This window comes from Microcebus murinus, chromosome 2 (genome assembly GCF_040939455.1).
Source record: "Microcebus murinus isolate Inina chromosome 2, M.murinus_Inina_mat1.0, whole genome shotgun sequence".
In the NCBI taxonomy this organism is placed as follows: domain Eukaryota; kingdom Metazoa; phylum Chordata; class Mammalia; order Primates; family Cheirogaleidae; genus Microcebus; species Microcebus murinus.
Window position 1 is genome coordinate 27,194,739 of NC_134105.1, and position 25,400 is coordinate 27,220,138.

General features: G+C 54.1%; 1 protein-coding gene across 1 annotated transcript; it reads right to left on the reverse strand.

Annotated features, from left to right (window-relative positions):
• Positions 1-5,667: 5,667 nt before the first annotated feature.
• On the reverse strand, positions 5,668-24,267 carry RSPO1 (R-spondin 1). Its single transcript, XM_012779841.2, has 6 exons — positions 24,139-24,267; positions 21,316-21,697; positions 10,250-10,441; positions 7,799-7,948; positions 7,315-7,503; positions 5,668-6,573 (listed from the first exon to the last, which is right to left on the reverse strand). Exons 2-6 carry the CDS (start codon positions 21,407-21,409, stop codon positions 6,410-6,412), a joined length of 789 nt encoding a protein of 262 aa, XP_012635295.1. The 5' UTR covers positions 21,410-21,697; positions 24,139-24,267; the 3' UTR covers positions 5,668-6,409.
• Positions 24,268-25,400: the final 1,133 nt, after the last annotated feature.

Here is a 25,400-nt window from a genome sequence, read left to right on the forward strand (position 1 = left end):
CAGCTCGTTGGACAGGCTTGGATCTGGTGTCTCTGTTGCAGCATCACCTCAGCTCCTCCTCTGCGCCCCAGGCCCTGCCCCCCTCCCCTGCTTCCCTCCCCTGAAGGCTGTGGCTTATTCCTTTCAGAGATGAACTCATTGTTGACTTTAACTCACTTCGATGTTTCCCAGGGAAGCACACTGGCGGGAGGCCCACCCCAGATCCTTGAAGAAGACAGCCAGGCCAGGGCCAAGACTGGGTGCCAGGGGCCTTGGAACTGCCAAAATGCCTCCATTTTATGGACAGGCCTGGCTCACCCTGAAGACATTCCAAGTATTTAATCAGCAGCCCCTGGTACACACTGGGTTGCAGAGGGAGCCCTCAGAAGCCAACCCTTCCAGGAGACAAAACTCAGCCAGGGGAAGGAGCCGCCTTCTCCATGGACCAGGCTGATACTCAACAGATGGAAAGAGTGCATCCCAATAACAATAATCAATAAGCAAAGGCTGACAGCTGCTGTGACCTGGCCTGATGGGCCCTTGGGGGCTTGGCTCTGCCCTCTTTCCCACACTCCACTGAGTCCAGCCAGGAATCCTTCTCACCCACCTCCCCGCACCAAGCTCCGGGAGAGCAAATGGGTGAGGGAGGAACCATTTTTCACATACTTTCTCTTTCAAAATGTAGCCCTGTTTCGCAATTTCCTACTTAAGTTCTGGAAGGCTCCAGGGCAGAACCCAAGCCACCTTCTCCAGCCTCTGGCCTGGATCTCTTGTTGTCACCACCAACCTGGTAGGTTAGTAGTACTGGAGAAAGACAGGGACCCAGATTTACTAAGTCACCCATCGTCCCCATCTGTGCTGCTCATCCAAGGGTCTATTAAGTGCAAGTCATGCTCTTGATGCCAAAGGAGCCTCAACCAAGCCTCCAGCCAAGACCTGTTTATTCCTCACCCTGCATTGGCTCTTCCCCTTGGGAGAGCCAGGAGGTTCGCCACACCAAAGCAGGTGCACCCAACTCTGGTATGCTCACATGTCAGCGATCCCTGAGGCACCTAATCTTCCCATCTTCTCCACTCCCCTATAACGAGGCTTTTGTTCTGGCTCACTTCTGCTAGCAGTACGAGACAGCACTCCAGTTCTTTTGCAATGAATCCGTTCAGTCCTTCAAAATGGAACCTGTTCTCTTTGGTTGTTTTTCTCCTACCTTATCACCATCACTAGGGTTTCTGCCTGTTGCCCATTTAAATCTGGCCTTGGGCCGGGCGCGGTGGCTCACGCCTGTAATCCTAGCACTTTGGGAGGCCGAGGCGGGCGGATAGCTCAAGGTCAGGAGTTCAAAACCAGCCTGAGCGAGACCCCGTCTCTACCAAAAATAGAAAGAAATTAATTGACCAACTAAAAATATATATACAAAAAATTAGCCGGGCATGGTGGCGCATGCCTGTAGTCCCAGCTACTCGGGAGGCTGAGGCAGTAGGATCGCTGAGCCCCGGAGATTGAGGTTGCTGTGAGCCAGGCTGACGCCACGGCACTCACTCTAGCCTGGGCAACAAAGTGAGACTCTGTCTCAAAAAAAAAAAAAAAAAAAAAAAAAAAAAAAAAAAAAAATCTGGCCTTGGTCAGAGTTGGAGGAGTGACAAGCAAAAAGCCAGCACCTGGGTTGCTGGCCCTGTATTGGGGACTTGTGACAGGGCCCAAAAAGCTGACCCTTTTCCTAAATTCCTTCTCAGTTCTCCTAAACCAAACCAAACAAACCAGGAGGAAAAATCGCCACTTGAAAATCCAGAAAAACCATCACCCAAAATACTGAAATGGAAAACAAATCCATATTCTGGTGACTTGATCTGAAACATACCAGAGCTGGGACTGGGTGAGGTGGCCAGAAATGTGTTAGTCTGGGCAAGTCTGTGACCCTGTAGAGGAAAAAGCTAACATTTTCCAAATAACAATGTGGGCAGATAACAACCGCATACAATCATGTGCTGTTGTTGCCTAAACCTGGGCGTAGGGTTAGGCAACCCTACATCTTGACAGATTCCCTCTCTCCAGCACTCGCTCATCCTAAAAAGCACAAGGTGTGAATTCTGGACCAACTGTGGGCTGCTTTCAGCCCTCATTGTCTCTGCCTTAGCTGGGATGCTTCTAAGGTGTAAGCAGGTAACTGTCCCTCATTTTGAAATCCATACCCACCTCCAGCTCAAAAAAGGAAGGAGTGAGACAGACAGGAGTCGGTCTGGGCGGGGCTAATTGTTTTCAGGGATGCATTGGGATCACATTTGGAAGCACCCAGCAGATCAGTACTAGAACATTCTTCGGGCAGTAATTCTGCAGAATGTGGAAGCTGAGGTGTGGGGCGTATAACAGCGGACCCTTCCTGAAACCTGTGTTATGTTTCTTTGCTTAGCTGCCCAGAGCTTCAGGAGCAGCTTTTTAGGGGGTTCAGGGAGGTGATGCAGAGAAGCTGAATGTCTCAGAGCATCACCAAGGTAATCCAGGAGGACCCTGCTCATTCTCTGATGTTGCTAAGATTCTGGATTTCTGTTTCAGTGTTGTTTTAGAGATAAGCTCATGACAGTCCTTATGAAACGTTGAATATATGCATGAATGACCTGGGGCATCTTGTTACAAGGCAGATTCAGATTCTTCTGTCTGGGTGGAGCCTAAGATCCTGCGTTTTTAGCAAGCCCCCAGAAGAGGCCAAGGTCACTGGTCTAGGGCCACACTTTGAGTAGCAAGAGAGATAGCCTAGACATATCCAGACTGAGGATTGATACCCAGAAGGAAGAGACAGAAAGACAAAGAGAAACAATGGTGCATGCAAACAGAGTCAAGGGTTGAGGTGTGAATAGAGAAAGGGTGACAAAAAGAAGGATCAAGAAGAAGACAAGAGTTAGAGAAACAGAGTGGGGCAAAAGCAGAGATGGAAGACTGAGAGGGACAGAGAAACTGGCAGAGAGAGCCAGGGTCAAGGAGAGGAGACAAGGTAAAGAATGAGGGGATTCACACTATTAGAAGTTCAGGAAGTAAAAAAAAAAGAAAACAAAAATTAAATAAAATAATAAAATAATTTAAAAAATAAAAAAAGAATGAGGGGAGAGGGGCTGGTGCTGGCCATGGGCACCTATGACCCTGCAGGCTCCAGTGCGGGCTCTGAATCCCGGGCAGCAGTGAAGAGGATCACAGGCATATGGGGAGGGTGACACAGCAGGGTGGCAGGTGCGAAGACCTGAGGTCCCCCACCTTCCTCGCCTACCAGCCTTCCCACACCTGCATCACCCGCTCCTTGCTCCTGAAGAGCTGTCCCTCCCCCAGAACCTTCTTCTGCCGATGTCCACGTCTCTCTCCCATATACTCAACCCCTTTCTCTTAACTGCACCATTCACAGAGGCTTTGAACATGCTGAAGTCTTTCCCACCAAGGAAACAAGACTCTCTGTTGACTCACAGCTCTTTCCAGGCCCTGTCCTATTTCTCCTGCCCTTTTCTCAGCTAAACGTCCTGAAGGAATGGTCTGCTTCCGTCACCCTCCCCCAACAGCTCTTGCGAGGACTGCTACTGGCACACGTGTTGCTGAGCCCAGGGGCTTTCCCAGGCCTCTTTCACGAGCTCGCTCCCTCCTTCGTGCTGGCTTCTGGGACCTGATACCCGCCGGCCTTCCTCTTACCTGTTCCTTCCCTCTTTTCTTGGTCAACTTGCCCTCCATCGTCTGTTCTTGATGTTTAGAGGGACATGGAGCTGGATCCTGAACCTTCTCTTCACCCAGTGCTCGCTTTTTCGTTGACCCCTACCAAACCCACAGCCTCAAGTGTCTTCTCTGCACCAGTGTATATTCCAGCCCACATGTCCCCTTCCCACCCAGACCTGCATTTCTGTCTGCGCGGTGTCGGCTCGCCGTCTCCACCAGCACGTCTCAGAAGCACTGCAAACGCAACAGGGCCAAAACCAAATTTATGTTTGTCCTTCTTCTCCCAAACTGGTCCTCCTCACAGGCTTCCCATCTCGGAACACAGCTCTGCCATCTGTCTGGATGTTTTGAACCAGAAATGGGGACTGCGGCCATCACACCTCCCTCTCCTTCTCTCCCCTCTCCCATACCCACAGCATCGCAACACTCTGTCGACTTTATTCTCCAAATACCTTTTGACTTTGTCCACTTCTCTCCATTTCCACCACAACCACCCAGAGTCCAGGCCTCTAGCATCTCTCACCTGGACGATAGCAACAGCCTCCTGAGCAGCTTCTCCCCAGTCTGTCTTCCACTCTGCAGACAATGTGACTGTTGCAAAGTGCAAGCTGGCCTGCCACTTAAAACCCTCCAGCAGCCTCCCTTGGCACTGAGAATAAATGCCCAATTCCAGGTAACCCTTCTTGAATCATTTCACCTCATTTGCCCTGCAAGCCTTCCAGCTATACCGGCTTTCTTTCAGTTCTTTGACCAAGCTACTTTCTGCCACAGGACATTTGCATGTGCTGTGCCTTCTGTGTAGACCTGTGCTGTCCAATATAGTAGCCACTAACCACATGTGGCCATTGAGCACTTGAAATATGGCTAGGGCAACTGAAAACTGAAGTGCTAATGTCATTTAATTTTCATTAATTAAATCCAAAATTTAAAAACTTATATTCCATTTGGTTATTGGAAAACTGTTAAATATTCTTAAAACAACTTGAGTATGTCAATCTTCTTTTTCAACTTTAATGTTCATGAAATCTAAATACAGATCAGGTATTTCTGGTGAAAATTTAGCTTTCAAATTAAGATATGCTGCCTATAAAAAAACAAATTAAGACATGCTGTAAGTGTAAAACTACACACAGAATGTTACAGATGTAGTTTAAAGAATGTAAAAGATCTAATAATTTTTTATATTGATTCCATGTTAAAAAGGTTATATTTTGCATATATTTGGTTAAATGACAGATATGATTAAAATAAACTTCACTTCTTTCTTTTTACTTTTTAAAATGTGGCTACTAAAAAAAATGTAAATTACATGCGTGGCTCACATATGTCTATTGGACAGCGCCAGTCTTTGTCCTAAATCCTTCTACCCATCCTTCAGAATTTGGCTTCAACATCACGCCTCCCTGAGATAAAGTCTTTTATTTTTATTCCATTTTATTCACTTTCACAGCTACGTGTATGTGCCAGTGGTTCTTGCCCTCGACTCCAACCTTTTATAATTGTATGTTTGTTTGTGTGATTGCTTGATGCCTGCCTGTCCTCCCCACCAACCTTGAAGCTCCAGGAGAGCAAGGCCCGTGTCTGTCTGGCTCCCCACTGAGAACCAAACACCTACCCCAGAGCCTGGCACGCACTTCAGAATGCAATGAGAAGTCATTCCACCCACTGCCCTGCCCTTGGGCAGGACTGTCGCCAGCTGTCTCTTGAGAGCCTATGCACTCCCTTCCCTAGGAGGGCTGCCATAGCCTTCAGATTCTGCCTTTCCCTGGCTGGAAGTCCTCCTTTATAGCTGACCACAATCCCTCCTGCTGCGAGCTGGCTGGGGCCCTTTGTTCCATCCTTAGGGGTAATTACAGCAGCTCTTCTCAAACTTAAATGTACGTGCCAGTCATCTAGAATCTTGTTAAAATGCAGATGCTGGCTCCTCAGCTCTGGGATGGGACCCAAGAGTCTCACTCCCAACAGGCTGCCCAGTGACAACATTGCTGCTGGTCCTCAGACCACACTGAGTAACGGGGACGTGGAGAACCTGTTTACAGCCCTCAGAGTAGCCCCAACATCATCTTCCTGTGCGCACCTTCTGCTGAGGAGGCTACGAGGGGTCTCTGGAAATTCAGCCCTGTCCCTTCTTGCTCCTGTCGGTACCTCACCAATCCTTGCACCCTGAAAAGGAACGTGGTGCCTGTGGCTACTGCTGTCGTTGATTTTGTTTTTAATTTGAAATAAACCTTAAAGCTGTTTTCAGAGTCAGGTCAGCCCTGCTAAGTACCATGGATGTGTAACAGGACTCTCCAGCGATAAAGTCACGCAGCTGGGAGTGCCGAACAGGGTGGGAAGAAGACTTCTCCCCCAGGGGCCCCAGCGGTCCTCAAGCTTTGGCATCTGCCACACCCGCCGGTCCAACCCCAGCAGCTCCGCCGGAAGGCTCCACTCCGCAACGCTTGGGCTTGGATGCCGGAAACGTTCTCTCTGACACGTCCGCTGGGAGCTTCGTAAACCAAGCAGGTGCTGCTGGGCCTGAGGATGGAAGTGTCTTCTGGTGGCTTCAGTTGTGTGTGCGTACACGCATCACATGTATGCGTGTATGTATGGCTGCATGTTTGCACATGGGGTGTGTGTGTGTGTGTGCGTGCATGGATGGAGTGTGTGTGCGCGTGTTGCCCCCGATGCTCCAGTTCAGGAAAGCTGTCATCACGCAGAGCAGCGTGGGACTCCTTCTGCATGGGCCTGGGGGCTGACCATGTCCCTAGGTGGGCCCCACAGATATGAGTGGCCCCACCGTCCCTTGCTGCTGCTGCTGCTGCCCCTTGCGTCTCCGAGAGCCAGCGCCCGCCTCCTTGCTCTCCTTCCTGGCCAGGTTCCTGCTGGCGTTGTCGCGTCGGCCCTGGCCTCCCTTCCTTCTCTTCTGCCCTGCAACAGCCCCGACAGCAGAAAGAGTCAACTAAGGATGCTCAGGGAGGCCCTGGGCCTGGCCAAGGGCCCTGGGAGGGGAGCCCGAGGACGCTGGGGATCGAGGCAGGGAGGGGGCCTGGGGATGCTGCCTTTGGGGTCACCTGGAGGCCTCCTCTGACCAGCAGCCACTCCAGAGGAGTGCCAGCATGGGCACTGAGAGGGGGTCCCAAGGGCCTTGCCACCCTCCAACCCTCAGTGCACACTGGACATCATCCTCTTCCCTGTGGCTTCTTCAGACCTTGGATGTCAGTAGGCCAGGAGTACTGCCCAGGTGTTCGGTGCAGCCCTCAGGAGAGACGGGACAGCCCCCCACACCCTGACCACCATTGGCCGCCTCTGGGGCCAGGCAACTGAGCAGCAGCCACCTCACTGCCAACTCCCGCTGTGCGACCTTGGTGGAATCGCTACACCTCTCTGGATCTTAGTGCCCCTTCCCACCCCCACAACTGACCTCTGGGGCCCCTCTAGCATGGACACCCACTGGCTCAGGAGAAATGCAGAAACTGGAGGGATACTGGCCACAGAGCTTACAGCTCCCCACACACACAGAGTTCTGGAGCACCAGGCTGGAACAGCACGGGGGCACGAGTCTCGAGTTGACACTGTCGGGCCTTGCCCAGAGGCTCTCTCCTGAGCAGCGGGGACGGGACCTGCCGTGGCTGGCACCCTGACCCCAGGGAAGCAGAGGCTGCAGCTCACCCTCAGGGCACGGCACCCTCCGCACCGTGCACCTCCGGGTCTCCCTGGTGTCGGAGCAGGTGGCGTGGTCGCCCCCAGGGGCATGGAGCACCCTGCGTGTCCGCTCCTCGGAGCCCCTCCGGAAACCACAGAGCTTCTTCTTCTTGGAGCAGGGTCCCCATGGGGACCACTCGCTCATTTCACATTGTGCTGGCAGCAAGAGAGGGGAGAGGAAGAGAGGAAGAGGTGGGGGGGTCACATCTCCGCCCAGGGCCCAGAATACTCCAGGGGAGCCTCCCCCACTTGCCCTCTTCCTGGGCCTCCAGCCAAAGGCAGCTTCAGTCCAGAGGGCAGAAAAGTCCTCAGAGAACCCCCAGAAGGTGGTGTGGGGTCAGCCCTTGTGGCACAGGGCCCCAGCCACATGCTCCCCAGCCAGACCCCACCCTGCCCCCCCCCCTCCTCCTGGGGTCCGGCACCCGCTACCTGCGGAGCCGCCACAGCTTACCAGGACTGCTGCACTCCATGGTGCCATTGGCAGCGGAGGAGCCCTCAGGACAGGCCGGGTAGCAGCGGCCCTTGTGCAAGTACAGGCCCTCCTTGCACTTGGTGCAGAAGTTGTGGCTGAAGCAGGCCTCGCAGTGCTCAATCTTGCATTCTGAGGAGAGAGCAGATCGGGGCCTCTGGCCCGACCTGGAGTGGACATTTCCCCTCCCCTCCCCAACCCAGTGCCCTCTCATCCACACCCACCCCCACGGAGGGGCTGTGACGACTGCAGAGGGGGTGTGGGAGGGGGCAGGGAGGGGCAAGGGCCAGGGAGGGTGGGAGTGGCTGAAGTGGCCCTTGAGGCCAGCTAGGGACGCTTGTTGCCATCGGCTAACCCAACGCAAACCTGGTCTCAGGCCCTGGAACCCAAGGCGAGGCCCAGAGAGGAGAAGGGCGAGGCTCTTGGGGCTTGGTGGTGTGGGAGAGGAGTGTTTCAGCATCTCATGGCATCTCAAGGGCCACCCTCGTCAGAGTTGAGCCCGTATCTAATGACCCCGGAGAGTGGCCATGTGGTCCCGTCTTCCCCCAGTGCTGGGCACCCACCACATCCCAGACCCTGGTTTTCCCCCTTTCTTCGGCCTAGGGCCAAAGGAATCTGCTCAGAGGAGTCGGAGCAATCCCAGGGCAAATTCTTCTCCCTGTGCAAGGCTGAGTTCCAGGAACCACCTTGGTTGGACTCCTGGGTCCCTCCCTGGTTCCCTCCTACTAGTTCTCTCCTCTGGGGGATGGGAGGAGGGAGAGCCGCACACGGCTTGGCTGGAAGCAGGCAGGGTCTTTCACAACCTCTCCCTTCCCAGAGTGTGGGCAGGGCTGACTTCCTCCCAGTCTCTGGCACCTGAAGCCCAGGCTGCCAGTTTCCCAGGAGCCGACACAGCCAGAACCTCCTAACCCCAAATGCCCTGAGGACCAAGAGGGCAGCTCCAGGGTCCCCTCCATCCTCACAATCTCCCCACCCTCCTCTGTGCCTCCTGGCCTCTGTGGCCTTATCTCAGTCTCACCCCCTCCTTCCCTCCCTGACTCTCTGATTCCTAGGTTTGGTTGCCAGCAAAATAAGAAGGAAAATAAGAACAATAGCAGCTACCACTTATTGGGTTCCAGACCCATGTGCATCTCACAACAACCCTAGAGGGTAAAAACATGTATTCCCATTGTAAAGATGAGGTGTCGCGAGGTTGAGACATGCGCAAGGTCACACAGTGACTGAGTAGCAGAGCCGAGATCAGAACGCAGTCTGCTAATCCTGGGCCAGTCATCTCCCTTTTGGGCCTTGATGTTATTAGCTCTAAAAAGGCCACCATCACTTTTGTCCTGTCTCCCTCCAAAGGCGGTTGTGAGACTCAACCGATATGAGATCTGGAAATGCACTCTGAACTGCAAGGCGCTGAACAAAAGGGTGGGAGCATTGGCACTGTCCCTGAGTTTGTTCGCTGTGTGTCCCCCAGGTGGCACAGCTGCGGCTACAGAGATGGGATGGAGACATGATAGCATGTGCCTTGGAGCACGTGGAACTGTAGCTAGCGTGAAAACAGAGCGAGAAGACTGGGGAGAAGTGGGCGGGAAAACGCGCTGACAGGGCGTGTGTTTCCCTGCAGTGCGGAGCCAAGAGTGGTTTTTAAGGAGAAGTGTGATGGGGCAGTTCGTGTGTCTCAGAAGCGTCTTTCTGGCTTCAGCACAGCGGGCGGGTTCTAGGGACCCAGATGAGGGCTGGAGGACAGTTGAAAAGGCTATTGCAGGCCGAGTGCGGTGGCTCAAGCCTGTAATCCTAGCACTCTAGAAGGCTGAGACAGAAGGCTCACTTGAGGTCAGGAGTTCAAGACCAAGCCTGAGCAAGAGCAAGACCCCATCTCTAGTAAAAACAGAAAAATTAGCCGGGTGTCATGGTGCACGCCTGTAGTCCCAGCTGCTCCAGAGGCTGAGGCAAGAGGATGGCTTGAGCCCAGGAATCTGAGGTTGCAGTGAGCTACAATGACGCCACGGCACTCTCACTGGGGCAAGAGAGTGAGACTCTGCCCCCTCCCAAAGGCTATTGCAATGGTCCAGGAGAGAGGCAAGGGGAACCTGGGAAAGACAGCAGCAGTGAGGGCAGAAAGGAGATGAGTGGGCAGGATCTGGTGACTGGATGCATGAGGTGGCAGCACAAACAAGGTCTGTGGCTTGGGCGATGGGTCGGGGCATGAGACAGGGACCTGCGGGAGCACAGGTAGGTGCAGGTGCGGAGGGAGGAGCCGGGTTTCTGGTATGGACACACTGGGTTGGCAGCGTGGGCAGGATGCCTGGCTGGCAGTGGATACCGGAATCAGGAGCCTCCTCCTCTGCCCTGAGCGCCCCCACAACTCCTCTCATCGACCACCAGTGGTTTAAAGCACCCCCTGCAGTGCAGTGTGGGCCCCCTGCAGCCCTGCCCACAACTCACTTATGCATTTGTTCATGTCGGGGTTGCGGGCGTCGAAGTAGCCAGGCGGGCAGGACGGCAAGCAGACGCCCACCTGGCGGATGTCGTTCCTCTCCAGCAGGATGAACAGCTTGGGCGAGCACTTGAGGCAGCCGTTGACCTCTGAGCAGAGCTCACAGCCTTTGGCGCAGGCCTGGCTCCCCTCGGCACTGACTGCAAGGGTGGAACCAGGGTGAGAAGGCAGCTGGAGAAGAGACCCCCGTCTTTCCAGGCTCCCATGAGAACGGGACGTGAGTAGAATGGAGTTTCCTTCCACCGAAGGAATGTGCTTCTCAGAAAGCACGGGTCAGGCTGGCAGCTCTCTGCAAGGCTGCTCTATAAACGTCCCAGTGTCTTCTCTCCGGGGAATTAGCACAGACGCCTGGAGCAAGAGCGCCCAGGGGTCCCACGTGCCTCCCTAGCCCCAGGCATGACACAAGCTCACCCTCTAGGCTGGGTCCACCATCCCCAGGGAAGTGACTGAAGCTAAACCCTTCCTGGAACTTAACCCTACTCTACCCAGAGCAAGAAAAATTCAGCCTCAGGCATGGAAGGAGGTTTTTTTTTGTTTTGTTTTGTTTTTTTTCTTTCTAATCTCTCAGAAAGTTTTAAGGACAAGAGGGATATAGAATCAAACTGAGAAAAGGACTACCTGCCCAGCGACAGGAAGACGATTGGAATAACCTGTCTAGAACAGTGGTCTCAACCAGGGATGATTCTGCTCCTCCCCAGGGGACTTTCAGCAATGCCTAGAGACATTTTCGATTGTCACACCTGGGGAGAAGGGTTGCTACTGCCATTCACGGGGTAGAGGCCAGGGATGCTGCTAAGTATCCTACAAGGCATAGGACACAGCAAAGAATTATTTGGTCCAAAATGTCAATGGCACCGAGGTTGAGAAACCCTGGCTTGGAACCAGGGCTTGAGGCGGCATGATCTTCCGTCCCAGCACCAAGCCTCAGACCTTTGATCTCATTCCCTCATTCAGTGTTCGGCCAACACTCCCCCAGCCCCTGCTGTGCACCACGTGCAGTGTGGGCCCCAAGGACAGGGAGGAAATGAGCCCGCCACTCTGCAGAGGAACTCGCCTTTCAGCGCAGCGGACAGACCCACAAACAGGTAAAAGCTGACAACCAGGAGTCATGCCAGAATGGACCCGCAAAGAAGAAGTGAAAGGATTCACAAAGGAGGTGCCACTGGGGCTAACTCTTGGAGGATTACTAGAGATTTGTCCTTTTGGAAGCAGAGATAGGGGCTCTCAAGGAGCAGCCCCACCAAGATGTAAATCCCCAAAAGGGGGAAATGCAGATCCCTTGGGGTGGAGGTAAGAACGGGAGGGGAATGGGGGAAAGACAAGGTGTCCCATTTTATACCATATCATGATAAAGAACTTGAACCTGATCCTGCCAGGTGACATTTCCCGAAGAGTGTTCCTCAGAGCACGATTCCCCATGCATTAATTCCCAACACGTTAACGTGGAGAAAAGGCTACCACATCAGGTGAGACCAGGAGCCAGTGGCTCCAACAAATCTAAACAAGATTCTGGACCGCGGGGCACGTTCCTGTGCAGAGCAACTCTTTAAGGAAGAACAGAGTGAGCTGCATTTCCCAAACATTCTGGCCACAGAGCAATTGTTTTGCGGAGCTTTCCTTGGGACCTGCTCAGAGCTGTTTAGACAGCAGGGAGCCAGGCTAGTTTGAGACCAGCCTGAGATTTTTAAGCAGGGGTGAGACCTGGTCCAATTTACATGTTGGGAAGATTCCTCTGGCAGCCAGGGTGCAGATCAGGGATGAAAGGACTGTTTGGGAGGAAGCTGGCTAGGTCACCCAAGTGACAAAGGCGAGAAAGTCTTAAAACTCTGTTCAGTGGCAATGGAGGGAGAAAGGCAGATGCGAGAGGGGCTCGAGGAATGCCGTCGGCTGGCCGTGGTGGCTACGAGGTGCAGAGGAGTGGGGAGGAGGCTCGGGTGATTCCCAGGAGTTTGGCCTAGGGTGTGGGCAAACCATGAGGCCAGACATGAAAAGAGCCCCAGGGGCAGAGAAGCGTGTTCACGTGGAAGGAGAGGAAGGAAAATAGTTACGAGCCATTGAGGAGGAGCCACGCTCGAGGCTGCAGACAGAGCACCGCGAACATCAGCATAGAGAAGGCAAGAGACAGCTCAGCATAGCGGACCTAGAGCTCAGGCTTCGGAGTCAGGGGGACCTTGAGCCAATTTCCCAGTCTAGGAGCCTGGGAAAAACACCAAATCCTGTGCACCTCCCCTTCCACCCCTGCAGAAGGACGATAAGGATGTTCACTCTGGAGGGCTGCTGGGGGAGTGGGGAGTCTATGCTCCAGGAATGATTCCTGCTTTCAGAGCAGGAGAACATGTAAGAAGAGTTAGGAGGGTGAGAAGCAGCAGGCAGGAGGGCGATACCAAACACAGCAATCATCACGACAGCACAGTAACGACCACAACAGTGGCAGGGTGTTACTAACTCTCAAGCAGGCCAGGGTGGTAGCTCACACCTGTAATCCTAGCACTCTGGGAGGCCAAGGCAGGAGGATTGCTTGAGCTCAGGAGTTCGAGACCAGCTCTCGAGCAAGAGCGAGACCCATCTCTACTAAAAATAGAAAAAATTAACTGTGCAACTAAAAATAGAAACAAAAAATGAGTTGAGTGTGATGGCCAGTGCCTGTAGTCCCAGCTACTCGGGAGGCTGAGGCAGGATGCTGTGAGCTAGGCTGACGCCACGGCACTCTAGACCAGGTAACAGACTGAGACTCTGTCTCAAAAAAAAAAAAACAAAACAAAACAAAAACTGTCAAGCACTTACTCTGTGGCAGGCACTATTCTCTGTGTTTGACAAGTATAACTCATGCAAGTCTTACAACAACCTGCAAGGTAAGTACTATTGTTATTGTTATTTTTAATTTTTTTTATTGTCCTTGTTTTTACAGATGACGGAATAGAGAGGTTAAATGACTTGAACAAAATTTCTCAGCCAGTATGTGTTTCAGGCAGAGGGAACAAAGTATATAAGAAGGCTAGGGTAGAATGATAAGGGGTTGCATGGAAATTCCAAGTATGATTAGACTCATTTTTTTTAAGTATGGAGTTTATGGCCAGGTGCAGCAGCAGACACCTGTAATCCTAGCACTTTGGGAGGCCGAGGCAAGAGAATGGCCTGAGGCCCGGAGTTCAAGACCAGCCTGGGCAACATAGTGAAACCCCCGTCTCTACAAAAAATTAAAAAATTAGGCTGAGCGTGGTGGCTCACGCCTGTAATCCTAGCACTCTGGGAGGCCGAGGCAGGAAGATCGCTCAAGGTCAGGAGTTTGAGACCAGCCTGAGCAAGAGTGAGACCCCATCTCTACTAAAAATAGAAAGAAATTAGTCGGACAACTAAAAATATATAGAAAAAATTAGCCAGGCATGGTGGTGCATGCCTGTAGTCCTTGCTACTTTGGAGGCTGAGGCAGGAGGATTGCTTGAGCCCAGGAATTTGAGGTTGCTGTGAGTGAGATGGATGCCACGGCACTCTAGCCCAGGCAACAGAGTGAGACTGTGTCTCAAAAAAAAAAGGGGGGAATTTGTATAGAGTCAATGGTGCTATTAATCAATAAATTTAAAAATTACTACTGTTCTTGTTGGTATAGTCATCATATAAACAAAAGTACTTCAAATGCTGTGTTGGAGCTTATAAGGGAAGCCTTGGGATTATTTTTCTTCTACTTTGGGCCTTTATTCAGCTGTATCACTAATTACTAAATCATCGTAGATTTTAGGTACCATTTCCACTTCAAAGACATTGAATGCTCTACCGCTCACTGCTTTTATTTAATTCATTGTTGAAATGAATACTCCCTCTAGGTCTGTGCCTGGGTTTCAGCAACTGAGGTGACCGGGTGTGCCATGTGCAGCCCTTTCTCGCTACGTTGCCAAACTCCTTTATTCCTTTGCTGTCACCTTTGCTGAGGACAGATTGCAAAGGGCGCCTTCTCAGTATCCTGATGCCCAACCCCCCCTCAACCATCAGCCATTCTCTGCGCGCATTTTCCTCCAGCGCTATCAATGACACGGCAGAGAACGTGGCGCACGGGGGCCTGGAATCGGCACAGCAGGAGCGTGGAGCGAGAGGTGGGACAGGAGCCTGGGGCGGGAAGCAGGGCCAGACAAGGAAGGGTCTTCAGCCCGGATGAAGGAGGCCAGACACTATCCTGAAGGCAAAGGGGGCTCTCTGGGGGGAGGGGAGTTACAATAGGAGATGTGGTCAGAATCGCCTTCTAGAAAGATCACTCATAGAGCGGAGCATGGTTTGTAGGAGGGCACAAGTCCAGGTCAGGAGAGCTCAGGCTGAGCTCAGAGGAGGGAAGGAGCAGACACCTGCGACAGCCAGGCGGCAGGGCCAAAAAGACAAGGGGGTGGACTGGGACGTGGGGTGCCAGACGGGGACAAGCACAAGTCAAGGTGACTCCAAGAAGCTGGGCTTGTGTAGCAGGGTGGCCGTCAGCCCTTCCCTGCGAGAGGGACCACAGGAGGAGGAGTGGGCTTGGGTGGGGGAATGATGAGTTGCCAAGTGTTAAACGCGTCGGGTTTGCGGTCCCCGTGGGACGTCCAGGGGAAGGTGTCTATCGGCAGTTGAACACGTGGGTCTGGAACTCAAGAGAAATATTTTGGCTGGAGATTGAGACGTGGAGTCCTGAGTGTGAAAACTGTCATCACGGGCCTGTGGGCCCATGACGGCAAAAAGAGTGGGTCCAGAGGGTGAGAGAAGAATTAGACATTTAAGAGGAGGACAGAAAAAGGCCTTGGCAGGGCACACGGAGGATCAGATCGCTTCATGGAAGCCGAGAGAAGAACGCACTCGACAGAAGAGGGAGGGTCAGCACGCCAGCTGCTGCCGAGATGGCACATAGGGACCTGGCATCCTACAGGTTGTTGGCGGCAGGAGTGGACGCAGAGGGCAGTGTTCGCAGAGTAAAAGGCAGGTGAGGAGGTAGAGGGAGGAAGTAGTGCTGCCTCCTTCTAGAAGCTGGCGTGGAGGGGAGGAGAGAGCCAGGGAGCAGTCTAGGGGGGCTGCCGTTGCTGGTTAGACCATGGGGCTGGCAGCCCCAGGAAGAGGCTGAGCCCCGGGCAACACCCGCACCCAACAGCTAAGCAGAGGAAGAAGAGCCCAGGAAGGAAGCGGAGAAGGACCTTCAGAGAGACTGAGAGGGAGAAGTGACAGGAGCCACATCAAAAAGGAGAGATCTTCAGGGGCCGGGGCTGGGAGGAGGGCGAGGCTGGCGAGCTCCAAAGCAAACCTACAAGACTCTATGATTATCGGTCACTGAGGGGGTGACCTTGAGAAGGGCAGGCTAGGTGGAAAGGTGGGGACCAGAGCAAGCCACAGCGTGCTGAGGGCAAGTGGAAGGGAAGGAGGAACGGACAAAGCAAGGGGAGGGACAGAGAAGAAAACCAGAGAGCACAAAGAGTGCCCAAGAGGAGACAGCTGGGGTGGGAATGTGATTTTGAGGGGCTCAGTGGTGGGGGATTGAGGGAGTAAAGACCCGGGATGTGAGGACATGGCAGGGCCACGGTGCACAGCTCAGGGGTGAGTTTGGCCCTGGTCAGGGGAGGCACCAGTGACCGGACTCAGGGGAAAGGGACTGGGAGGCTGAGCTCCATGAGGGCTGGGGCTCAGAGGGGGTGGCAGCTCAGGGACGGGCAGGGGCCAGTTCAGGGAGGAAAGGGATGTCGATCCAGGAACAGAGAACACAAGGTGCTCTGAGCTCAGTGAGGCAGAGAGCAGGTGGAGAGCTGGGGGAGGGGGCTCGACAGTAGGAGAATGGCCTTGCATGGAGGGTCCGAGGAAGATGGCACGTGTTTGGGGGGATGCCTAATGATTCAAAGGGGAAAACAACACTCATTCATACAGACATTGGCTGCCCACCTCACAGGTGCCCAGAAGTGCTAGCAGCTGGGCTGTGGAGGAACAGCCGCAAAGGCCCACCCAGGGAGAAGGGAAGCAGGGCCACTCACACGCTGCAGAATGGGTGCAGAGGAGTGGCAGAGCGCACTCCTGACCCCGCAGCCTGGGGGACGGGGGTGCCACACAGGAGGAACAGCCTGTGCAAAGGCTCCAAGGCCCTGAACATCCCAGAGTGCCCACCAAATGGGAAAGAAGGCTTCAGGTATTCTAATGGGGAGGAAAGACCGTGGAAAGGCATGGTCGGGTGGGGACGCAGGACATGGATGCAAGAAGCCCCTGCTGCTTGCCTGTCACAGGGGTGGTGTGCAGGGGAGGCAGCCTCCTAGGGGTGTAAGCCTGGCTGAGGAGGCGGGTGGGCTTGGCAAGGGTCTGGGAGGGAGCCTCCTTCCCAGCTTCACACACACACACACACACACACACACACACACAGCTCTGCCCTTCCCACCCCACTCCCTTGGCTCCCTAGCACGCTGCTTCCCAGCCTGCTCCACTGACCCAGCACTTCTGCTCCAGCCCTGGGCAAGGATGAGGACTTGTTCCAGGCGGCCCAGCCCCTGCCCCTCCCTGAAGGATGGCCCAGCCTCACAGCCCCTCCCAGGGGCTTCACTTCCCCCATTTCCCACCTGCCTCCTCTCCAGGGATCTTTCTTAAACCAAAAATCTGATGTTGTCACAGCCCTCCCTAAACTCTGGCACTGCCTGTCCATCATCTCCAGAGTTAAGACCCAGCTTCCTGTCTGGCCTAAAAAGCTTTCATGGGCTGATCCCACCCACCCCATCTCTCAACACCACCCCTAAGCAATATCCAACTATTTTTGTTTTTCTGGACACATCATGCTATTTTGCACCTCTGTGCCTTTGCTTAAGTTGGTCCTGGAAAACCTTCTGCCTCCTCCTGAGGCTGACTGACTCCTTCAAGCCTCAGAATTAAAAATCACTTCCTCCAGGAAGTCTTCCCCGATCTCGCCTCCCTGCAAAGTCTGAATGGAGCATTTCTCTGTGTTCCCCTGCCCCCAGTACTTGAATCTAGCATGATAAACATCACCTTATGTTGTCATCATCTGCTAACATGTCTTTTTCTCCCTCCAGAAAGAGCTGTGGAGGGCAGAGCCTGTCGTTTCTGAATGGGAGCCTAGTGAAGGGGTAGGTCTCCACGAGGGGACAGGGCTCCCCGGGATGTCGGGTTGAGGGTATGGTGAGTGAGACAGAGGCTCGAGAAGGGGGGTGCTGGTGTGTGGATATCTCAGTGAGCATTCACTCCCTAAAGTGCAGGGACTGGGTCGGACAGATATGGGGGCCCAGGGTAGGCTGGATTAGGGTCAAGGAGGGTGGAGAGACTTGCCATGACCCAGAGGAGTGATGGCCTTGGTTTGGGGTGGACTCTAGCCTTGGAGGAACTAGGTTCGGTAAGACAGACCTGAGTTCAGTTGGCGGGGCTCAGAGGACAGGGAGCGGGGCCTCAGGAGACTGAGGAAGGGGCAGGCAAGAGCCTTGTCAGGACACACATCGTCCCAGGAGCTGTCCATTCCTGTGGCTTCCTGGTACCCAGGGCCACCCGCTGCACATCCAACAAGCCCTGGGCATGTCCTCCCGGAAAGACCCAGGGTTCTTTTAACTCAACTGGGAACTTAGTTTACACCTTCACTTTTTCTCCCCTGGGCCAAACAGCCTTGTACCTAGGTTGCTTGTCTCCTGCCACCTCCTCCCCCCACCCCGTACCGCAGCTGGAGCATGTGCGCCCCCGGTTACAACCTCTCAGTGGCCCCTCAACACCCAGAGCTCAAGGCAGGCCAAGGCCACACTCCTCGGCCTGGCGAGTACCAAGAGTGTAATAAACTGACCTCTACCAACACCCTTCCCTTGGCCCCAGACAGCTTTCATTGCTCTATCCTAATGCATATTGGGTCTTTTTGTTTTAGCAGCAGAACCCTTTTTTTCAATAGAAAAGATCCCCAATATATGAAACAGATATAAACACAACTTCTCCAGTTAAAATAGTAGGGCCCCACAGAACCCCACAGACAAATCACTTCGCCAGCTACTCCTAGCAGCACCCACTTCCTAATCAAATACTCCTCCCAGCCTCCTCCCAGCCCCCCTGGGCTCCCCCAGCCCCGGGGCTGCCTCCCGCAGAAGCATTCGTGACACCGGCAGCAATGGTCTCGACCCCCCACCGGCTTGCAGGTGCCTCAGGATTCGCCTCTGCTGTGATCCAGGGCCAGCCTCTGTAGGCTCTAGTGAACATTTGCTGAACGACCCAAGGAATGAGCAGACCGTGAGGGAGGAGGGACAGTGTGGCAGGTGGACAGGTGGTGGGGGTAGAGGCTCCAGATGGAGGAGGGGGTACTAGGAAGGGACAAAATGGGATCAGGATCGCAGCTCTGGAGGGGTCAGCGCTCAGTGAAGGAATGGGGGCTTCATGGAGGACCAGGAATCAGAGCAGAGAAGGGGCTCAGGGAGGGGAGTGCTCCATGCAGGGGATGGTGAGGGGATGAGGTTCTGTGAGGTACAGGGACCCCAGATGGGAAAGGCATCCAGGGGGGTGAGAGCTCATGAGAAAACAGGGGCTTGGTGAGTGAGGAGGGGCTGAAGGAGTGGAGAAGGAGAAGGGGGATGAGGGAAAGGGTGAGGGGGGGAGGAGGGGAGGAGGGGGAGAAGAGGACAGGGAGGAGGGAAAGGGGAGGAGGAGAGAAGGAGAGGAAGAGGAGAGGGGGAGGAGGAAAGGATGAGGGGGAAGACAGAGAGGGGAGGGAGAGGACAGGAAGGAGGGGAGGTGGATGGGGAGGAGGGAGAGAAGGTGGAAGAGAAGGAAAGGAGGAGTAGGGGAGCAGGGGGAAGAAGGTGAGGAGGACGGAGAGGAGGAGGGGGAGGAGAGGGGGAGGGGGCGGCCTTGCCAGGGACTTCACAACTCAAAGCTAAAGAGAAGTTCTTTGCTCCACTTCTCCCCATCCGTGCAGGGAGACCATCACTCAAACTCTGAGACTAGACATTTCTGGGTTCAAAACTGGAGTACCGCTCAGGATCAGAGTTATATTAGGTGGCTTCTGGCGGCTCTAGTGACCTGCAGTCGAGGGATGTCAGAGTCAACAGCCCTGAGGCTCAGATGCACAGCACACCCACCTGTGCCCCGAGTCTGCCCCGTGCCCACCCCGTGCCCTCCCACACTGACCATAGCCCGAGCAGCCACACACAGGTGTCTTGGTCCTCCTCCTTCCCTTGCCTATGCCCCCAGAGACCCGGGGCAAATGGTCCACACTGTTTATATAACAATGACTTGCATCCTGAAGTCTACACAGAGCTTGATACTGTACAAAGCTTATTAAAAATATAAATCTATTATCTCATGTCAGCCTTACTACATCCCTATACAATCACATTTCAGCTTTGTGACTGTTATAATTATCACGTGACAAGCATTGCCTAACAACATACACCCTCATCCCTCTCTGGGCCTCCGTCCATTCTGGACCCTCACCGCGCCCCACCCCGACTCTCAGGGTCAAGGATGCCTGTCACTCACATCGCTTGGTGGTAAAAACTGGCTCACATGCTGCCAAGGCTGTGAGACGTGGCTGTCTGAAAATGGGCACAACAAACTGCTTGGCCGCTGCTAAGACCAAGCCCTTTCTGACACCCAGTCCAGTGCTTTTTTTCTTTAGCACAACAGACTTGAACTCAGGTCTGTGACCCCTGGTTTAGGTGGGCGTGTGGCTCTGCATGTGTGAGTGTAAGCGTAAGCACTCATGCATGTCGCATGAGCGTGAATGGTTCCTCTCATTCTCTCTCTCATTTCGGAAATAGAGGAGACTGATTATAAACCGCTAAACTGCATCTGGCCCATGGAGTCCAAAATACTGGCCACAACAGATGAGAGGCAGGGAAATCACGGCCTTGCTGCTGATTAAACCTAACCGTCTCTAATTGTTTGTTAAGCCAGGGATTTTCAGCTTCACCAATTCTCTGAGCTTCTCTCCCCAGGCTAAGTTCTGGCCTTGGCCGCTCCCGTGGAGACCCAACGAAACTCCACTGCCTTTCAGCCTTCACTGGTGGGCCTCGGCCGATGGGAAACGTGAAGCAAGAGGTAGCTGCGCTGGACTCCAGGGAGACTTCCCGCCTGAGGGCGTGGCATCTCTGTGGGGGGGATGTCGAAAGACAGGGGACTTTGGCATTCTAGGGCCCCTACCCTCTCCCTAGCATGGGTCCCTCATACACTATGGCTGCTCGCACGATATATGGGCCCCATCACGGGAGACAGAAAGCAGAGGCTAAGAAGCACCTAGCCAGGGGGTTACTCTCACCTCTGTCGAACTCTGTTTTCAAGCACACTGAGCTCATAGGCATTAGGAGACCTGAGCTCCAACCCTGACTGTCCCGAGGCCTGTTTCTTCCCTTCTTAGCATCTGTGCAATCATAGAATTTAACTTTTCCTCTTAAGCTATGAGGACCATTTCTTCCAATGACATTTTATGAGGAAGCTCATTACTGAAAGCAGGGAAAAGTGAAGCTGCTCTGGTGTGAAGGGTGCGAGGACCAGACCCCTGCCCTCCTGCCCACCCTGACCCCAGCCGCAGCTCCCTGATCCCACAGTCTCACGACCCTCCCTACTTCCCTGTTCCTGCCCTGGGATCCAGGATCCGGGCAGGGGAAGCCCTGTTGCCCACTGCCAAACTGTGCAGAGTTCCCGGCCCAAAGGGCTGGAGGGCTGCACTCCAGCCACCGCTAAAACCCAGCACGCTGGGGCGGGGCCGGGGAAGCATCTCCATGGATACCGCACAAAGCTGGTGTTATGTCAAAGGGCATAATCCACAGCCTGGGTCCTCACAAGAGAGGGGTTAATCTAGAAACCAGAGTCTACAAAGGGGAAAATAGACAAAGTGAGTAATCTACAGAGTGGGTAATCTCAACAAATTAATCCACCAACTGGGTGATGCACAAACAGGATCGTCTACTGAGTAATCTACAAAGCTGCAATAGACAGAGTGGAAATCTGCAAGGGTCATCACTGAATAAAACTTCTGAAGGCCCCCTAGTCCCAGTGGTCCCCTCCCACTCCCAAGGCCAGCGGCGGCCCCGCCCGCTGCCCCATTACTCACTCCGCCTCTGCCTCTTCCCCTTGATACCACGGCTGCCGACGGCCAGGTGCATCCAGCTCAGAACCAGGGCCACCACACACAGCCCAAGCCGCATAGTCACTCGCCAGCTCCAGGCCCCTGGGAGGAGGGGTGGTCTCTGGGAGGGTGGATGGCACAGGGCTCTTGCTAACGCCTCCGGGGCTGGGTCAGCAGCAGGAGGCCCAGGCCTGGGCCATAGCCCAAATCCACCATAATCTCAGCTGGGGACAGAGAGGGCATGGGGAGCCCCGTTCTCCATCAGCTCAAAGGGAGGTCCTCAAACAGAGCCTTCCTCAAAGGCACCCTGGAGTGTCACATGGGAGATCTCTTTGCCACGTCAGCAGGGACTACTCCAAAAACCAACCTGTGGGGGGAGGAGAGAGAAGGGTTAATTCTGTGGTACCATGGGCTGCCCCCCACCTATACCCCCTACCTTCCCATGTAGTCCTCTACCCAGAAGACTGTGAGAACTCAGAATATTTGGAAGGTTCAAGTTACCCACCTAGTTACCCCTTCTAGAAGAAATCTGCTCTTTTTGCAATCTTGCAGAATTCCCTGACCTGGGACTAGAGCCGGCTACCTAAGTAGCCAGAATATGGTGGGTATTCAACCAGACTTGTGGATCACTGATGATTTCTCAACAATGGGAGCCAGCTGGCCCCACCCCTGCCTACTATTGTCCGGCTCTCATGGGAAGTCCTTCTTTAAGTCTGCCCTACAGACCTCATGCTGCAGTAACATCATGTCTCTTGAAGAGGAGCTCTCTCTCTCTCTCTGTCCTTCCATGAGTGACCCCTCAGCCTTCTCTTCCCAGTGCTGAGCCACCCATGTGCCTTTCACCTGTCCTGGAGCTACAGCAGTGGCCCCCGACAAGCTGGCAGGCTCTGCGTGGCCCTCTGGGCTTGGCGGGAGAAAAGGAAGTAAGGCTTCCCCCGGCCACAGAAACTCTGACACAGCAGGCCCGGCGGGCCTGGCCTTTGTGAGAGGATAAAAGAGGTAGCAATGCCCGCCCTGGCCAGAGACACAGAGAATGGGGATAATCCCCCAGCCCAGCGAGAGCCAGGTCTCTGGACCCGCTGGCCGGCTGGGGTGATGGGGGCAGGGGAGCTGGTCCCTCCCCTGATGTGTCTGGGAAGTTGGACATCTGAGCCCAACCTAGGAGTGAGAATGCAGACTCTGCCTCCCACTCACGGGTCACACGCAGGCAGTGACACTCCCAGTATACTGTCGCAGCAGCGGCCTGCCACACCCCCCCGCACACCCACCCACGCCCCACAGCAACGCCAGACGGCAGTGAGTGCTCAGGGCTGAGCACAGGAAGCTCTGTAGATGCATCGCCTTCCCATCCTCTGGTGAGATGCCTTTGGACAGGTCATTTAGCCTCTTTGAACCTCAGTTTCCTCATCTATAAAATGGGGATAAGCATCACAGGCTGGCTCCGAGAGTCAGCTGACTTGGGGCTTCCCGGTGGGAAACCTGAGATGCTGGAATGGAGGCGCCCCCTCCCCTGCCCCGCACCCCCATCCCAGCCCTTTCCCCTCTAGGCTCCTCAGTGCCAGTCCACTCCCTCGCCTCCCGGGGAGGCCCCGGCAGAGCCCACCTGCACGGAGATAAATCATTATCCCCTAAGGGAGTTCGGTACCCCTCTCCTTGGCCTCTCCCACTGGCTTTGAAGGCCAGACACACTCAAGTGGTTAAGCTGCCTGTGAGAAGTGTTTACATGAGGCTGATGGATCCCACCTGGTGCTGTGGCCGGAGCCAGCGGAGATGCCCCCGGCCACCCCCAAATGCCCGTCAGCTGCCAGTCCCTCCACACCCCTCCAGCACTCCCCGCGTGACCTGGCAAAGCCTATCTTTCCCAGCCCCCACTACACACTTCCAGCACCCACAGATTGTGGGTGTCCAGCTGAGTGTATCAAACTGGAGTCTTCAGCCTCAAGTCTATAGTCTCCGAGGCTGGCTGCACAACATGATGGTTAAGGGCATAAACTTCCGAGCCAGACTGCCTGGCTTCAAATGTTGGCTCTGCTGCTTATGAGCTGTGTTACTCTGGGTTAGTTGTTTAGTTGGTCTGAGCCTGTTTCCTTATTTGCAAGAGGGTGGTGTTTTTTGTTTTTTTTTTTTACAACAAACGAGTTAATGCCTATAACTCAGCTTAGGATGGTGCAGGGCATGTGTGATGACTCAATAATATTTGCTGTATTTTTATGACCAAAGCTTCATTTTGTGTCTACATTCTAATGGTCATTTAAAAAGCAGTGTGTTTATTGCAAAGTCAATTAGCAGAGAAGAAAAAGAAAAGAAAAAGAAAAAGCAGTATGAACATTTTCTATGTCATCTAGATTCTAACCTTAATACTGAGCACTGTTATACAAATTCCACGTTTGCATTTATTTTTATGTTTGATTGCCTTGGCTCCAAAGCAATCACTCAGAGTGATAGGATTTGCCTTTAATAGCAGCATTTCTTAAACTGAGGTCTGGGGACCCCCAGTGGATCTATTCCTTGAGTCCTTGTGTTTGACAAACACTGGAGAAGACTACATTAGACACACTTGGTGCTAACCCCGGGTCCATGACACTTTGGTCTCACTGTGTGATCAGTATCCATCCCTGGGGTGCTTGGGGCAGAAAAGGTCGTCTGCGCATCTCTGCACTCCTTGTGCCTGCCCGGCACGGCGCCTGGCACATCAGGGCTGGGGCTCAGCAGATGTTAGCCCCCTCCCTCCCCCTCCCCCCAGTCCTCTTGCACGTTCCCCCTCAATCCTCCCAGGTCCCAGCTCTCAGCCCGACCCTTGACACTCACCCTGTTCTTGCTGGAGAAGATCTTCGGGCCCACTCCCACCTGGATCACCAGGGAACCTCTGTCTCAGCCGGGAACCCGTGAGGAGGATCCAGATGCGAATTTCACCGGAGCAAGGGACGCAGGCCTCCCTCACCTCTGGGATGAGAAGAGTTTTAAGCACTTTTTGAAAAAATACAGAGAGAACCAACCCTGCAAAGGAACTAAGGGTTCATCTATCCCAGGGATACAAGAAACAGGGATGATGGAAGCTGGATGTGGAGGGGAGGGCAACGTCCGTCTGCGGGAAGCGTTTCTGTGCCACTGCAGCCGGTGGTCGGCAGGCAGGAATAATGGCTGCAGAGTGCCAGCTCTTCTGATTTTTCAAAGCAGAAGTGGAAAATTTAGGAACTTATGTGACATCTGATTTTAAACATTGGCCAGGTCTTGGACTAGGAACCCTGCAGTATCAAGCGCCAGAGGGCCACAGGTCCTACCTGAGAGGCTCCACATCCCTCCAGCTAGTCCCTGGCCCCCCAAGCACGCACGCACCCATACACGCACGCATACAGCATACTGGCAGACAGGGACAACATGGACTGGGGCTGAGAGGGGAGGCAGGCACTGGTGACTACCTTTTAGGTAGCATGCCTCCTTTCTCTTATAGTTCCTTGGCTGATTCCCTTTGGGCTTTGGGCTATATGGCACAAGCAAGTCGTTTTCTGAAGTTCATTGCTCTACACAGATAGAATGGGATCTGCAGGCAGTGCCTCAGGCATCGGTGGGGGGGGGGTAAGAAACTTGGCATTTCTCTCTGCCAGGGTAGGGGTGAGGGAATCACACCTAGGTGCCTCCCACCACCTGCCTCCTGCTAGGTCCTCACTTAAGCCTCACAGCTAGAGGAGGAAGGTAGAATCACTCCCATTTTACAGGGGGAGAAACCGGGCCCTGCGAGGTGAAGGGTCTTGGGTGTTACAGACCTAGTTAGGGGCCAGCCGGTTGGTTTGATACCCAGGACTGCATGTTGGCAAGGTGTGTAGGGCACAGCCCAGCTCGGGGAGTAGACCTGGGAGCTGGGGAAGGAGCTGGGGGGCCAAGGCAGAGCTGGGGCAGGAGACCAAAGAGAGGTCACATGGTCCTGGGAGGGGAAGACACAGGTTGGGGAGGGGTGACACAGCTGGGGGTGGAGCTGAGGCTAGGGACTAAATCTCAGCAGAGGGCAGGAATAACTTTTACCTTCTTGCCTGCAACACTATCAGGATAAACTGGTACTCCATCCGGGGCCA